The sequence below is a fragment of the Hoplias malabaricus genome, chromosome 6 (genome assembly GCF_029633855.1).
Source record: "Hoplias malabaricus isolate fHopMal1 chromosome 6, fHopMal1.hap1, whole genome shotgun sequence".
Taxonomy (NCBI): Eukaryota; Metazoa; Chordata; class Actinopteri; order Characiformes; family Erythrinidae; genus Hoplias; species Hoplias malabaricus.
Genome location: NC_089805.1, coordinates 21,612,432 through 21,630,504, shown reverse-complemented (window position 1 = coordinate 21,630,504; position 18,073 = coordinate 21,612,432). Strand labels below are relative to the sequence as shown.

The 18,073-nt window shown below is 37.6% G+C and overlaps 1 protein-coding gene across 1 annotated transcript; it reads right to left on the bottom strand.

Moving 5' to 3' along the window:
* Positions 1-116: 116 nt before the first annotated feature.
* si:ch73-347e22.4 (uncharacterized) lies at positions 117-17,018 on the bottom strand. The gene is made up of 4 exons (XM_066675424.1): positions 16,885-17,018; positions 9,266-9,735; positions 8,335-8,637; positions 117-8,237 (listed from the first exon to the last, which is right to left on the bottom strand). The coding sequence occupies exons 2-4, from the start codon at positions 9,689-9,691 to the stop codon at positions 828-830; spliced, it is 8,139 nt and encodes a 2,712-aa protein (XP_066531521.1). The 5' UTR covers positions 9,692-9,735; positions 16,885-17,018; the 3' UTR covers positions 117-827.
* Between the last annotated feature and the right edge of the window lie 1,055 nt (positions 17,019-18,073).

Genomic DNA, 18,073 nt, shown 5'->3' with positions numbered 1-18,073 from the left:
CCTGTAGTCTTAATGATTATAATATATATATATGACCCCAATAGCAAACTCACCAATGGACCATCTTGGGTGTTACAGAGAGGTTTTATTAAAGAACATAAAAAAATAATTTCATTGTTATCAATATTTTCCTTGATAACATAAACCCAATTCATAGAACTTTCAACACAGCTATCAACATTCCCAAACAGATCATGTACAGTATGCATAAGCAAAAACCGTGAGAGGATTCTCTCCATTTTAGCTCACTTGAAGTCTTGTCTATAAATGGCACAGATTACATTTTAAATGATACAGTATTCACACAACAAACTGTAAGATGTTAAAAAAAAAAGTAATGTAAAATATATTTTCTAAAGGCTTCAGTGCAGGTTTGTGGCAATATGTACAGGTCCATGTTGACTATAGCAGTGCAAGCAGCTTTTATGTAGGCTAGGGTTAGTGAAGGCACCAATCAGATCATTCAGTAGACACTGAAAGCACTTTTAATATTAATAGAACTATTAATATTTTTACAGTACATTGTATTAAATTGTAGTTGGGAGGCACAGTTGGCTTCAGAATATAAAGCCATGAGATTGAAATACATTAATGGAACACTGGATAAAATGTTTTGTAATGCAAGTTAATACATTTAAATGATTTCATGAATAAATATGGAATCATTGTTGTGCACAAAACATGACATTGTGTCAAGCCACATTTTTATTGCAACAATCTGGTTCCAAGTCTAACAATCTGAACCTGCTACAATCACCGTAAAAACACTGGTTTTCCAACAGTATTGACTGCATAGCTAACTGAAACTGGCACAGGAATCCCTAAATCTATATCCCAAAAGCATGAAGAAGATAGTGTTCCTGTAATTCTGAAAGACTAATTGTGTTGTAAGAACAGTCTGCACATTTAAAATTCTCTTCCAGCTCCTCTTTTTCTTTTGCATTTTCTTCTAGGATGAAATTAATTTCCACAAAATTATCTGTCTGTGTCAAAGAATCATCAGTAAATTTGTCCTGAACATTACTGGTGCAAGATGTAGGCAGGCATTCAGTAATTTGAGACTGAAGCTGAGTAGATTCAGGGCTTTCCTGAAGTAGGCATGTGGTGTCAGTTTCAGAACAGGCTGAAGTACCTTCTGCTATTCTTTGTCCAGAATGTTCACTTCCAGACATACTAATGTTTGGAGCATGGCTTGGTTGCTGTGGGTTTTCCTCATCTTCTGCATCTAAATTAATGATCTGCAGACGTGTTCTTGACAGGCTAGGCATCACATAGAGCTTGTCTGGGTGAGGGTATGTATAAAGATTCTCATTTGGAACAGTGTCAAGATTAAGAGTGGATATAACAGGCCTGGTAGTGGAAGGGGTTGGTGATTCCGTGTGAGGATGAGCCCTCTCTTCTAACAGGGATGAGACAGATTCAGTGATATATGTAGGGCAGAGTTGGCCTCTGAAATGGCATATCTGATGAGCATAGAGTAGGTCCCCAGTTGAGAAGCTGGCCGGACATTTCTTACACTTGTGTGGAAATGTCAAGGGAATATCAGAAAGAGGAAGATTTGCTGAGTTAGTGTGAGTTCTCAAATGTTCCTGCAGGATTTTGCGATTTGTAAAAAACTCTTTGCATGACAGACACTGGAGGGAAACTGCACCGTTGTGTAGGCGACTGTGCTTAAGCAAGTTTTTCAAACTAGAGAATGTCTTTGCGCAAACATCACACTGTAAGTTTTTTGAGGGATGATGAATTCTGTGCTGGTGAGCATGCAGACTTTCTTGATGAGCAAAGGTTTCAGGGCAGACAGGACAGGCAAAAGGCCGCTCTCCTGCATGGACTAGCATGTGCTCTTTATACAAACCAAAAAAGTGAAATTTGAGATTGCACTGTGAACAAGAATAACAACGGCGTTTCCTACGATGAATTCTTTGGTGTAACCAAAGTTGATTCCATCTGTCAAATGACTGGCCACAATGTCCACAAGCATACCTAAAACCACGGGCATGTGTTTGCATGTCAGTGTGTAAACTTGTGTATTGATTGTAACGCTGACCACAACGTGGGCAGACAAATTTCCAGAGACTAGGTAAAATTTCTACACATTCTAGAGAGTCATTTGACGAGACATGGGTTATCGCAGAAGGTGCTGGTGATGGGATGCCGGACTGCAGATGAATGGGTAACTGATCAGGATCATCAGAATGGTTCACAGTCTGAAGTAAAGGTGAAGACACAGAGGGCTGAGAGGTGACGAAGTCTGTCCTTTGCAGATATGCTGTAGTTTGTTCATCCTCCTGAGAATGACATTCAGTTGACATGGATGTGCTTCTGGTTTTCAAAGTATTCTGTGATAAAGCATTATTTTGGGTTTTACTATGCAAGGTTTCAGACAGTGATGCTCGACAGGCCAGTTCTTCCCCGCTGTTCTGACAGCATACTTTACAGTGAACCCTAACTTCAGAATCCTTCTCATAACTCTGCCCACAAGAAAAGCAAAGATATGGAGGACATCTTGTATGGGTTTCAAGGTGAAGAGTGTATTGGCACCACTTGCGAAAGAGCTGTTTGCATATTTGGCATCTGAAGAAGATTGGTGTTTTAACTTGACCATCAACTTCTTGACTGACAAGAAAGCCTTCAATGTCAAAGTTGTCCTCACTCTGTCCTTTTCCATTGCATAGCTTGGACAACTTACGTATTCGTAATGCAGAGGGGTCATAGAAGTTATTCACACTGTCAGAACACAACAAAGGCTCCTCACTTGGGTGTCCCAGAGAATGTCTTTTCAATGTCTTGAGTCTGTTAAACCCTTTACCACAAGTAGAACAGGCATATGGTTTAACTGTCCTTTTTGTTTTCTCATGAACCTTGGGATAGGGCAATTTCTGAAATTTATATGTCCTAGAGGACATATTTCTCTCTCCTTCATGCACACACATATGAGTTTTCAATTTTATTTTATTTGGAAAATTGTTCTTGCAAATTTTGCAAATGAAATGTTTTAAAGAATTTAAAGGGGTAGAAGGTTTGCACTGGAGAGTTCTTACAGGTATATGTTCCTGCTTTGTCTCTGATAAGTGAGTTTTAAAATGGGATATTAAACTGTTTTTTTGGAGGAATGATTTATTACAGCAAGGACAACACAGAGCTGGTAGCATATGGATTTTTCTGTGAGATTTCAGTTCGGACAGCTGAGCAAAATTTTTGCCACAAAGTTTGCATTTGTAAGGTTTTTCTCCTGTATGTATACGTTGATGAATGGTGTATGCAGAGATATGACGGAAAGACTGACCACAGTACTTACAAATAATACATTTCTTTGCTAGTCCTTTCGATAGTGAGCCCACTCTTTCATCATTTAATTCACATATTCCCTTGTGTGATGTTGCTAGGAAGTCTTCATAACACTTTGCAAACTCATACATCTGACTTGCACAATTCTGAATGTAAATGTCCTTGTTATCAATGTCAACTAAGACTTTCGGATCAGTTGTAGCTGTATCCTGCACAAGCATCTCTGATTTTTCTTCCTTTATATTTTTGTCACAATAGGCATCAGCAATCTGTAGCGACAACTCCAAAGCAGCATTACCATTTGTCTTGGAGTCTTCATTCTTCTCTTCAACCCATCTTGTATTTGTTCTGAATTCACCTCCCTCCACATCCTTGTTCTTTGACTTGGTAGATAAGCTAGTGGACAGGTCAAATGGAACTTCTTCAACAGTTGATTTCAGTAGTGTATTACTATCTGCATGAAACTGTTTTGCTTGATTCATTTCATCTCTCAAATTAGGTTCTTTCTTAGGTACATTGGTTTTGCGAGGAGTTTCAAACAAATCAGCTTTACCTGAAACTTCCTGTAAACTGTTTGCTTGCTGGCTCAGTGCCTCCTTCTTCAACATCTGTTTATTTATCCGTTGTGACTTTTTTCTCTTGTTTGTGGATTCTGTTGTTCCACAAGGATTCTCTCCACGTTCAGCCATTAAAGAAGATTGCTTTAATATGTGACTTTTCAGGCCACATTTTCCATCTGCCTTTTCTATTTCTGCATGCAAGCTATTCTCTAATGGTTCTGGAGTGGGAGGGATGCAACCTGTTTCCACCTGTGTTACTTTTTCCTCAGACAGTTGTAGCTTGTGGCGGCGTAGTGTCCGACAATATAATGAACTCTCCTTTCCCTCATTCGTCACTGCCAAGGGACAGCTTTCAGTAATATCAGTGCTACTTTTAAGCAGAGGTTCATTGATATTGGATGGCTTAAAGGCCCTTTCTATTTCACCGTACTGTTGTGGCTTCCTAGACTTTTGGCGCAATTTTTTGGATGACGTTGAATGATTATTTGATGAAATGCTCTCAATCTCCACATTATTATCAGCTTTAACATGTCTTTTCACATTGCCTCTGGTAAATCTTGACAACCTTCTGGAACACCTCAGAGTTCGTACACTGAAATTTTGTAACAACTCTTTGTTATTTTTGCCCCTTTTCTTCATACGAGGAAGAGCTTGTGGATGATTTTCCATTTTATAAGAAATCCTCTGCTTTGAAGGGTCATTTTCAGATGTAATGCCTAATGTCCTTTTTCTGCTTGTTCGGCTAATCTTCCGGTGCTTTCGATATCTAGGCACTGGTGAGTTAATGTCATTTTCTGCGTTGACAGTACTTGTAATAAGGTGTGAAATTTGAAAAGTTTGGTCATCATTTTCCACAGGAGATACACACTTCAAAACACTGTTTTTTGTTGAAGTTTGTTCCACAACTGCCACTGTCCGTGTAGATCTCCTCAGCTTTTTAGGATGTCTTTCATGTGACTCTGTATTGGGAAAATTATTATAGCTATATTTTCCACTATCAGTAATGTCTATACCTACTGAATGAGAAAGTATTATCTGTGTCTGCTCAGGACTCTCATTCTCCACAGATGACCGTTTCCCAATTTCTTCTTTCTTAACCTCTGTCTTTATTAAATCCTTTTGAGCAATTAGATTTTCAGACGTTCCCTGAACTGTTGATGTTTGGGTTTTTGTTAGCCTCCTCTTTTTAGACAAACATGAAGGTCTTCTTTTTTTAAAAACACTGGCTTTATTATTCTTGTTATAATCATCCATTTTACACTCAGCCAGTTTGGGGTCTACTGTGATTGAATCACTTTCCTTCTCAAATAATTTTGATACAATTTCACATTTGGTGACAGGCAGTTCACAGCAACTCTGAGGATAAATACCAGGTTCTATCTTCACATTATTTGCCATATTGCCATCATCCGCAGCATGTTTTGTACAGGTAACTTTTCGTTGTCTTAGCTTCTTCAAATAGTGGTTGACTTCTCTTGGTTCAGTTTTAAGGTCAGATACAGGCTGAAATATAATGTCCAATTCTTTGGGAATTTTCTTAGCCTTCATGTTGACTTCATTTGCATTCTGTCGGCATTTATCTTCTTCTGAGATTCTGCTGGGCTGAAAATCTAAAGCATTGTCCATCCTCTGAGCCAAGGCCAGACAACTACTTTGAGCAATACTACGAGTTTTTGGTCTTTGAACATCATGCTTCTTCAGCCCTTTCAATTCTTTTCTCCTAAATTTACTTGTCTTCTTCATTTTCTTAAAAATACTATGTGCATCAGTGACAGGCACTTCAGAATTCTCTGGCTCCTGGAGATTTTTCTGGACTTCAGGATTTGTAGTCGCATTGACACCTGTCAATATGTTTGTATGTCTCCTGATTCTCATTTCAGATCTGGAGATAACATCTTCCAATAAAAAATGAGATGAAACTGTGCATTTTTGAGCAGTGGTTTTCTTTTTGTTAAATTTCCTGGAGGTTTTCTTTAGGCTCAAACCACTGTTAACAGATAAATTGGACTCCAATAATTTAGAAGTGTCCTCCAGATCAGTGATGTCATTACTTGTATTATGTCTAAATGTTTCTGCATGCATTTTTGATTTTACAGATGTTGGTGCATCAGAGGTTGACTCTGTCGACAGACAATCTTTCTGCTTATAAACATTTTGGTTGACCAGTTTGGCTGGTACACTCCCAATGAACTTGAACTTGTCTATGTTATCTAATGGTAATGTGCTCTTCCTTATGCCCCTCTTAGGCTGGGAACGTTGAATGATTATGTCCTCAGTAACAGAAGCAGCATTTTCTGCGGGTATCTGAGGTGTGATGCAACTTTGCTCTTCACCGTCTCCTTGTTTTTCAGTCAACTCACTATCACAAAAGTTTTGTTTTGTAATCATTGTATTAATCGCATTAGATGACACCTGCATTTTTGGCATGCTTGATATTTTATTTGATGATCCACAACCTTTTACAAGTTTCTTTTGCTTTTTCCTTGGACGGTGTGAGACATCACTGGTGGTGACCTTTGCACTAAGGACTTCCTTTGTTGATGATAAGACCTCAGTGTTAGTATTAAGACTGTAATTGCTTGTTTCTCTGCCTTCACTAATTATCTTGTGTTCTTGTCCAGTTAAGGCAGAGGAATCTAAAACTTTTTTATTTCCAAGTTTATTCTTCACTTTTAATGCATTTTGAGTTTTTTTTGGCACATTCTGTACATTTTTGACAGAATTAAGCTGAATATTTGTCTTAAGGTTTGCCATGTTTACAGAGTCTTTTCCAATAATTTCATTTGCCTTTGTGGGCTGTACTTCATCAGAAATCAAGTGTCCTGGTTCAGCAATGGAGACTTGGAATGTAGAGGCGTCCTGAGTTTCAGTGGTGTACATTTGCTTAATACTAAAACTATTATCTCTTTGTTCACATTTGTTTGCCTTATGTTTTTTGATCACTTTTTGTGGATTTTGAATGGCAGAATGGTGTTCAGCAGGGCAGATATTTTTAGAATTGACAACCTCCATAAGGACATCCTCTGTTAATGATAAGGCCTCAATGTTAGTCTTAGGGCTATAATTATTGCTTTTTCTGCTTTCACCAGTCATCTGCTGTTGTCCAGTTAACGCAGAGGAATCTAAAGCTTTTGATTTTCTTAGCGTCTTTTTCCATTTCGAAGCTTTTTGATGGTTTTGTTGAACATTTTGCAAATTTTTGACAAAATGAAGTTGAATTTGTTTCTTAGAGTTATTGTTTGGTTTGTTTACAGAGTCTTCTCCATTAATTACATTTGGCTTTGTGTGCAATACTTCATCATGAGCCAAGTCTCTTGAATCAGCAATGGAAACTTGGTATGTAGAAGTTTCCTGAGTTTCAGTGGTGCAAATTTGCGGAATACTGATAGCATTATCTATTTTTTCACATTTGTTTGTCTTGTGTTTCTTGTCCACCTTCTCAGAGCTATAAGCAGTAGAGTAGACTTCAGCAGGGTGGATTATTTTAGAATCTTCACATTCAGTTGCTGTATTACTTGTGGTGTCTGTTAACATTTGAAAGGGCTCTTTAGACTTCAGTGTTGAGGTAGGAGGGCTCACCTTATAAAGGTTATGTACAAGGTTCTCTAGCTTATTGACAGAGGTAGAAGAACATACAGAACTTGGCTCAGCAAAGATACTAATAGAAACAGTGTTTGAGTTCTCAGTTTGACCCTTGGGTGGTTGTGCCTCACCTTTACTTGTTCCCTCAGTATTTTCCAAGAAAGGGATAACTTCTACCGCCCTGAATCCTTTGTGTGACACACCTGGTTTCTCATTTTCTGTAGTCTCAAGTTCCACTGTCATGTCTGACCCAGTACATTCATATTCACAGGTTTTCCTGACATCGTCCAGGACATTTGGTTCAAAGTTTGGATTTTGGGTCATATGCAGATTCATAGTTTGACCAAGGACATGAACACCTCCAGGGAGTGTTTCATTGTTGTCTATAGTATGAAAATCTTGACAAAGTTTAGATTGGTTGTCCACAGACCTTCTGGAGCTCACATCCTTGAAAGACTTGTCATGTACTTCGGTCATCTGTCTAAACAAGGGGGTAGCTGATGACAATGTAAATTCTCTGTACTCACTATTGTCTGATGAAGACGAAGGAACAGTTGACATATGCTGAACTCGATTTTTAAACTGCTCGTCTATATTAGTCTTGATTAGGGTTGACTTATCTGACAAACAATAACTAATTGTCAGACCTAAATCCTCTTTATGTTCTATAGGATTATGTGCCACCATAGAGGACAACGTAGAGGCACTACAAAATCCCAGAGATGAGCACTGCTCAAGCGTTCTAGACATAGACTTCTGGACTACTTTGTCATCCACAGACAAGTCATCGGCCATGAAATTCACCACCTGGAAATATAAAATGGCTATGTGTGAATGCTACAAGTTGTCACAATTTTTCAGACTTCTTCTAAAGCTACTTATACTTTTTTAAAAACAAACTTACCCTCTGTTGAACATCTTGAGTCAATATATTTGTGCGATAGGACAGAACAGTAAGAGATGAATCCCGAGCACCATTCATTTCTTCCATCCTGCTTTTTTCATGGATATTCAAATGTTGAAAATCATCAGAGTCAAAGTAGTCCTTCACAGATTCGATCTGTTTTGTCCCACTTTGTGGTCCCTCATAAACCTCTGAGGTACTACAGGAGAGATCTTGTTCCAGTGCCATGCCATTACTCATCTCCAAAGCTTCTTTAATCACAGAAGTCCAGTTAGAAGAGCAGCCTTTTTCCAAATCATGGTCCTGAGACATGAATCACAAAACACATTTATTTTAAGTCAATCAGGTCTTTTGACATTAATTCAATATAATTATTCTGAACAAACGACATTCACATTATGTTGGTAAGTGAATTATTAACTTCACATATCAAGTAATATATTCATTCATTCATTCATTCATTATCTGTAACCGCTTATCCAATTCAGGGTCACGGTGGGTCCAGAGCCTACCTGGAATCATTGGGCACAAGGCAGGAATACACCCTGGAGGGGGCGCCAGTCCTTCACAGGGCAACAAACACACACACACGGACACTTTTGAGTCGCCAATCCACCTGCAATGTGTGTTTTTGGACTGTGGGAGGAAACCGGAGGAAACCCACACGGACACGGGGAGAACATACCAACTCCTCACAGTCACCCGGAGCGGGAAACGAACCCACAACCTCCAAGCCCCTAGAGCTGTGTGACTGCGACACTACATGCTGCGCCACCGTGCCGCCCCTCAAGTAATATATACAATAGAAAATATCATCAAGAAACTATATCAGACAATTCCCAGCATCATGTATCTATAATTCATGTGAATAAAAATGTGACATTCTAAATTAAGACTATTGAACTGGGAAAATTTTGCAGTGGACATTTACCTTTTCATTAATCAGTACATGTGAGGCACTGGTTGATGCATCTGTCAAATGGTCACTTACAGAGCACCTCTCTTTCCTAATAGCTGTGGTTCTTTCTCCATAATCCTCTGGACTGTGCCCCATGTTGGATCTAATTGGTTGCCGGCTGAGTTGGTAATATGAATAATTTACTGTATCGTCTGCCATTCCTGAAGGAACTCTTTGGCCAAAAGGTAAATGTGTTTTTTGATCAGCTGTGGGTGTCCAAATGGAATCAGAGAAGTCTTTAGATCTTTCCCCAATATTTCCAGCAGTTGTTGCCTCTCCAAAATTTGCAGAAACATCATCAGTGGCATTAAATCCTTGCTGTTCCCATGGTGTATCAGATTCATAGAGCATTCCACAGTTTCCCTCCTGCGAATTCCACGATGGGAACTTGCAATTCATACTGTTGTAAACCCTATTTGTATGGATTAAACATTAATTTCCATCTGCTGGCAAAAAAGAAAAAACAAAGCAAAACAAAAATTTTTAGACAACCAAGATCTCCAGTAATTTCTAATTTAATAATAATATTGTTATTATTCACACTAACACAGAAGCACATTAACAGTGGTAAAGCTGCTTAGAAAATAAACAAAATGAACGATAACTGCTTAAGCATCAGATGTTGAATCCAGTAATGACTAAACTCATCCAGGGTCTAGAAGGTAAAAAAGGAGTTAAACATAGAGCACCATACACACTGAGCTAAACATTTATTAGATAATTCTGCCTTGTACCCCCAGCAGAGTAGGATATGTGCAATAAAACATGTTTTCTATAATTAAACAGAAACCTGTTGCATAATATTGAATAAAAACAAGATCCTGACCAAGGTTTAAGTAAATTGAGATGTAATAACACAAATGCTTAGAGCATTCTTTATATGTAAGCTGACTTCTTTTTTTAACTATTTATTTAATTTGTGATTCATGAGGCTCTTATTTTTGACAAATAAGATCTGATTCAAGCTTCCATTACTCCAAGTAGAAATTAGTGGAGTCTACTTGACCAAAGGAGTCAAATAAATATGCCGCAAGCTGCAACGCAAAGTGTGTTCTAAAAACTTTTCATCAGAGCCTCCATTGTATTTTTCAGAAGAACACTGAATGTACACAGGGCACAAACGGTCTTTAAATAATATTTTAAGCATATACACAATTTCACTCTAAACCACAATCTATAGTCATTTTAGAATTGGCATTATAAAGATAATTAGTAGGATATCACATGTCAAATAAAATGCTGTCATTTCTCCCATCACAAGAGAGAGCACTGCAACCACACTGATATATTTGTGAATTTTTAGTAAGAGACACCTGACAGCTTGCAGGAAATCACTATTTATGTTCTTTGCAACCTTATGTTCACCAAAAGATTAGTTTGTAAGGATAGGTCATGTTTCTAGTGCTGTTTCAAATACCATTTTTAGGGCTCTGTATCTTCAGCAGTAATATTTTTATCCAAATGTTATATTTTATGTTAATCATACACAAGAAGACTTTGAAAAAAAAAATTATATTATTGAAATTTATTATTGTACTTTGCTTGGTATTAAAACGAAAGCTTCCAAATATTCACCTCCCCTTCTGAAGAGAATTTAAAGTACATTTAGGCAACACAACAGGAAATTAAAACCACAGTTGTACCTTTAAAGGTACATCTACACTGCACAGTGACAATATACCAGTACACAATAGTGTATTTTTCTGACAGTGTAGGGGTTGGAACTCTGTGCCGAGTAAATTGCATGTTGGTAGATGGTGCCTCATTTAAATAATCCTCACAAGTCCAAATATAAGTGTTTTTCTTACATTCAATTTCAATGATATACTTTGCAATGCTTATTACGTTATATTTGCACAAGCCTAAGAAGACTAAAGACTTGTGATAATATTAAATACAAATGATTTTACCTGAAGTTCAAGACAAGAAAATGAGTTAAAACTGTTCTCCAGACACTGACTTAAGACACAAGACTTAGTGTTGCAGAAATTTGTCTGCAACACTAAAATTGACTTTTTCTCCATTTGTCCTTAAAGGCAGGCTTTTAACATAATGAACAGACTAAGTTCAGAGTTTAAATAAAGTCATGCACAAAGAACATCCATCAGTTTATTGAAGGTTTATAACATGAATTTGTCATCAATATAATGATAAGCATAAATTAGCCTACATAATTAAGAAAAACACATCAAACAAAATTACAGCTGGCAACTTTTTCAGACACCTTTGAGATAAATTTCACTATGCCAGCAAGAAACAGTCAAGTGTCACTGACCACACAGAAAGAGAAGCACACTTAAAATTGAGATAATTTTCAATTGTAAAACCACAATTAGAAGTAACTGTAAAATCTTTGAATCCTTTCACATTTTTTTACTAACTTTTAATGAAATGCCTTTCATGTGCTAGATATATAATTTAAAGAATGTGTTACACACGAGTAAATGTGCATTTTTATGCTGCTGGTTAAGATGAAATGTGATTGAAAGATAAAAGCAAGAAATCACCAGAGTTATTAAGGTGAAGGAACACTAAGTTGTCTGCTCATGTCGATTTCACTACTCTCAGGAATTCTAGAGTTGATACTACAGTATCTACAGATGTAGATAACCTTGATGCTAACAAAGCTCTAATTCATTAATTTCTTTTGAGAGCTTTAATGTATTGGGCCACAACCTTCTGCGTCTCACCAGTTGCACTTACAGCATATTTGAGTATCTTGCAGGTGTTTCATCAGAAATTGAGATTTCTCAGAAGCCAAGCTCATTTATTCACTATGAACAAGAAGTGTGGGGAAAATTACAATTTGGGCTTCGCAAGTGAGCTATTTAGTTATAGTTAGTTATCTTTACACTTATATAGCGCCTTTCTAGATACCCAAGGACACTTTACAATCCACACTGCTCAGAACACTCAATTCACACACACACACTGGCGAGAAGAGGCAGCCAAACACGCACAGCGTACTCTCAACCAGAAACGACCAGATTCTCAACCAGAAATCTCAATTTCCACCTGGAGGACTGCATCGGGCACTAGGATTTCACCCAGGACAGAGCGCCAATCCATATCTGGGCACACACACATTCACTCACACATACACACTCATTAACTCACAAACCAGGACAGTTATTACAGAAGCCAATTCACCTACCGTCCATGTTTTTGGACTGTGGGAGGAAACCGGAGACCCCAGAGGAAACCCACGCAGACACGAGGAGAACATGGAAACTCCACCCAGATGGGACTTGAACCCAAGATCCCAGTGCTGGGAGGCGAACGTGCTAACCACCAAGCCACCATGCCACCCGTATTTCATGACATTGCCGGCAAAGCTGCATTAGGTTAAACTGTAATTACACATAAATGAGTTAACACTTTTTAAAAGCTGTTGACATCAAACCTGGACAATTCTTTCTACAGACAAATGTGATTACACTCACACTCTCTTTGTTGTTGGTCTCAGCAAGCTGAAATGTTTATTTGAATTCTTGAGCACCATTTGTTGAAGATCTAACTGAAATTCTGATACATGTTAAAGTTAAAAGGTTATATGACATGATAAACAGTCAAAAATGAGTGGTGCTTATAAATAGACAAAAACAAATGCAGATTGTCATGCTCTGATTGACAATGAGCATCACAGGACAAAAAACATTCTCAGAAAACAATGTTTTCTGTTTACAATGATTATATGTACTTTGCTTGTGTACGGGTAGTGAGGATCATCCATACACATCGGCCATAGGAAAGACATTGGCTACCTGGTTATCTTTTCAGACCATAGTAGAAATCTCAGAAAATGTAAAAGGTAGTTGGGGCCAAATTTGGTAAAGTGATTAATTAAATTTAACGTGTAAAACTTTCCTGATTAATCAGGTCTTGACGTGTTAACTCATTATTGTATAAAAAATCAGCACTGCTGTATCTGATGCACTTTTACTAATGCAACACACAAAAGTCCATGCATGGTGTGGATGTCAGGGATTATTAAAATGTTGAACAAAGGAAAAATCACAATTGCAAGGAGAAACGGGACCATGTGAATATGCTGGCTTTGAATTTCGTTTTTTGTATTGTTTTGGCACCTCATGTAAACTATGCTCTGTCCCAAGAAACCTACTCCCTAGATGCACTTCAAATATTTATAAAATATATATAGGTGCACTTTAAATATTTATAAAATAATTCTACTACAACACTACATTGTGTACTATAGTGTAGAGGAAGATGTTTGAGAATCAGCCTTAGTTGTGTGGTGGTGTAACTGCAGAGTGACACAGACGCGTTGTCTGTGTTGCAGTTGGGAGTATAAACTCTCCCAACTGCGTACAGATCTTGCATATAAGTATAAATCAGCCTTAACGCATCACCATGTCTGTGTAATATTACTAACATGCCTCTCATGTATTTTGGTTTATACCAGTCCATGTAATTACTATATTGAATGATGTTAACCTTTTCATGCTGTGTTCTATTTTAGATTACTTGAAACTTCAAATGGATGAAGAAAATGTTTCAGAATACACATTTGTTTATCTGGTACAGACATGACGTCTACGCACCAGATATATTTACATGACACTAGTATGTGACAGAGCAACAAGCAACCAGTCATTGGGAGTGTCCAATTTGTAGCTGCGATTTACTGACAAGCAACAGGATGATAGAGCTTTTCTCAGATTTATGCATATAAATTTTGAAACTGACAAGCAAAATTCTGAAAAACTAGTTTATTTTCACCGTCCTTTCCTTATTCTACTTTTACACAATGGTCCTTGCTGGACATAAAGCAAGTTTGATTTTAAATATCTTACTGTAGTAATAGGATTTTCAATAAGTTGGAATTTGTTTGAGGTAGTATTGTGTTTCTTTTGATTTGTTGTCAGCAGCTCGCTACTTAGTTATTGACACCTCTCCATCAGATTTTATATATTTACATGAAATCACAATAACAAAAGCAGAGAGCTTTTATTTTGGAGTGAGGAATACAGAAAGTGGAAAAATGACAGCAAATGGCACTGCTTCTATACACTGAGATCATTATAATAACGATTATAATAAAAAATTGTCATGTATACTACACTAATGTAAACATACAAAGAATTACTAGTAATTTAACTTGTAATTTATCACAGAATATTGTGGCAAAATACACAAGAGTTTCCTTTTGATAGAGCCATGGATAACTTTTTTATCTCGTAAAGGGTTGGGGGTGCCTGCCACCGTAGGTAAAAAGAAATTCAAGAGGAAACAATGAACACTGTACTGAAACAAACGGGGACAGGGAATGTTCCTACCATCCTCCAGAAGATACAAAATCCTGTTTCTGCAGGGCTGAGATTAGTAAAAATAGAGTCTCTATTCTCCCTATTACAGGTCTGTTATGCAACTCAATGGTTTTAAAGCTATAATTTTAGAGTTAAAATATTACGTAGTGCTCCTTTTACACAGATTTAACATCCGTTCAATGACTGATTGCTGTTTAGTAGGTGTGCGTACTTCTGGTTTTACGAAGCAGAACTACTGAACTGCAAATATGTGATGCACTCTCCAAGTGCTCTCTTTGAAAATGCCCCACAATTTTTTATGTCACTGCAGTCTTTTAAGTGGCAGAACTGAATTATTCAGTTCTCTTATACCTCTTATATCAGCTCATCCTAAGGTGAACTGATATAGGGGTGTGCGATATGACAATATCAGATCATGAAGGATAAGAATTTGTCCACGATACACCATGACAGGGAGATCGTTGGATCGTACTAATGCACATACAGTTCGCTGCAGTTCTTATAAGTTGTTTACATACTGCATGCATTTAACAAATCAGTTGAATGGACAGACCCTCGGGACACAGATAATATAAGCCAATACTCTAAAATGTATGACTACTGAATTAAAAACAAAAGAATTCTCTATTCCATACTTGAGATCTTTTCTTCACAACAAAACTGGCACCACAAAGCCTGAAGAGCCCACAAATGATTCACACACACACACACACACATATGTTGTCTCCTTCAAAACAAGACCACATTTGAGTCTTTCTGTCAATCCACTCATTAGTAATCCTCATGTTTGTGTAAAGAGTACTTGCAAAAGGAATAAAAAAAGTTCAAAATAAACTACATCAAATAAAAAAATTATTTAAATATGTTCCCTGTGGATCTCTGCTTTGACCGTGTATTTTGGGCTCTCAGCTTTAACAACACATCAGTCTGTAAACCAATTAGGTGATGCTCAACCGAGGAGGTGCGGAAGCAACCATGCTTCAGCACCTAAAAGACGTGCACCATGGCAACAGCAATCAAAACAATAAATGTTTTCAAAGCTTGGATCCCTTTCACTGTCTGCCCTTTCCCTATGGAGACCATTTAAACAGAGGAGGGGAGTGAGGGAGGCGGCCTCACTCTACAGCCAATAGGGGAAAGCTCCCTCCTTCCAACACATCTGGCCTTAAAGGGGAAAAGTACTAGGTTAGAAACAAGACTAAACATCAGAATGAATCTAGGTGAGGCAGAACCTTTTTCCTGTTTGGTGAAGGTAAAAAGCCATTTGGAGAGGTGCATGAGATTTTTTTTATCAAGGAAAGTAAAATGTTGCCATTAAGCTTAGATAATACCATTTTTTATCTGCAGTACAATTGATAATCTTCCTTATGGAGAGGTTGGCGTCTTTGAAGATTCCAAAGGAAGACTTATTTGATCATATTTTGACCACCAAAAATTAATTTCAATATCTTTAAAAAATCTGTAAGTTTTTCAGTAACATCACTTCATGAAATGTATTCATTTGAGTATGTAATATCAGGCAGAAATTGGAAAAAAAAAATACCTAGAATATTAAGAGGTTAAAAACCAGCATGAAAAAGAATTGTGATAAAATTGAGAATGTGATCCTGAAAAAAAATAAATAAATAAAACGGTGATAATGTATTTTCACCATATCACTCACCCCTAAACTGATAGAGGTTCAGACAGGGAGCAAGTTTACAGAACAAGCCTCATCACTGAACTATGAGGGTCAAATATACAAAAACAAAATAATCGTTCATTAATCGTTATAGTGGTAAAATGTGCTCACATCGCCCAGCACTACCACAAATACTGTACAGTATGTAGATAAAGAGAAAATAAACAAAATTGGAGGGCTAAACAACATGAAAAAAACTGTGAAATAAAATTCTATGACCAAGTCTGACCCCAACATTTATTATAATAACATTTATTATAGCAAATTACAAAGTAAAACTGAGATTTTAACTCAGAAAACTACACTGACATAATTATAATAAAGAAAAAAGATTCCTCTATCCAGTTTATCATGTAAACTATACTAAACTACACATACAAAGAATTACTAGTATTTTAACTTGTAATTTATCACAGAATGTTGTTGCAAAATACTCTGTCAGGGTTTCCCTATGATAGAGCCTTGGAGCTCTTTTTATAAAGAAATCACATAAAATTGAATGCTCTAAGCCAGGCTGCTGTCTATGCAACACAACTCTGTGCAATTAAAAACAGTGAAATAAAACCTCAAAGTAGTTTTCCCCACAGGTTAAAGTTTCTAACTTGTCGGGTTTGTCTTACCTCTGTGTGAACTCGGAGCACACAGTCTCAGGTTCATCTACACATCTACCTTTATCTCCAAATGCGCACTTGCTTTGGTCGAGAGTTGCTACTTCAGAATTAATTTGCTGAATCGCAGCAGCAGCGCTTTTTCCTTACTCCATGTTTTGCCAGTTTGCCCCCTTCCCCACCAACAGTCCCGAGCGCGCAAGAGCGCCTCAAATTACACCACGGAGTGCACTATGTAAGTCATGAAATATGGAATTGTACACGGAAAAATAGGACATTATATGCCTACTGTGCAACTATTTATATCCAGCCATAGCCCGTATGACTCATAGCCTGACACTCAGTACACGTTTGGGTGCAGAAGAAACGATAATCTTGTGACCTACGTAGTGCGCATGGAGCCGTTTGAGACGGACCCTTTAACTCCACTTTCTTCTCCCCCAACACTCACCGCTGCAGAGAATACCCCCTCAGGGTTTGGCTTCTCCAACGCTCGTTTTTCCGCTTGAACGCAAATAACTCTCTCCTCACACAGAGTGTGTTATTTGTAATAAAATGTGGCACTGGGCAATAACTCTGTCCCTGTTCTTCTGCTTGAAAACAACATCCGCAGAGACCGGAAGATCACACACATGGTTTCTCAAGTAAACTCGACAATTCAGTGAGTCCACGAGGTGAAGCGGATTCGTGTGCAACAGTGCGTGTGGAGGGGGAGGGGGAGGGGGAGATGGGTGGAGGTGTAGGGGGAGGGGGAGATGAGTGGAGGTGATGGGTGGGGGTTCGACAAAGCCAGGATTTACTAGAGAGACCCAGAGTTGAAGACTGACCAATGTCCCTCAATTCATTCCTTATTGGATACATTTTATTGTAGGCTTATTTGTGAAATTAAATTAGGGTCATTAATGTTTTGAGCTTGTGAAAAATTGTTCACAAATATTTGCACAGCCTGCGGATGTATATATGTGAATAAATTGCATGCACCGCAAATAAATAAATAAATAAATAAATAAATAAAAATTATACACGTAAAAATTATACCGATCATCCATAACATTATGAGCACCTCCTTGTTTCTACACTCACTGTCTATTCTCTGAGTTCCATTTGCCACACAGAATCATTTTGTAGTTTTATAATTGCAGACTATAGTCCATTTATTGATTTTAATACTTTATTTTCAACTTTCACCCTGTTCTTCAAT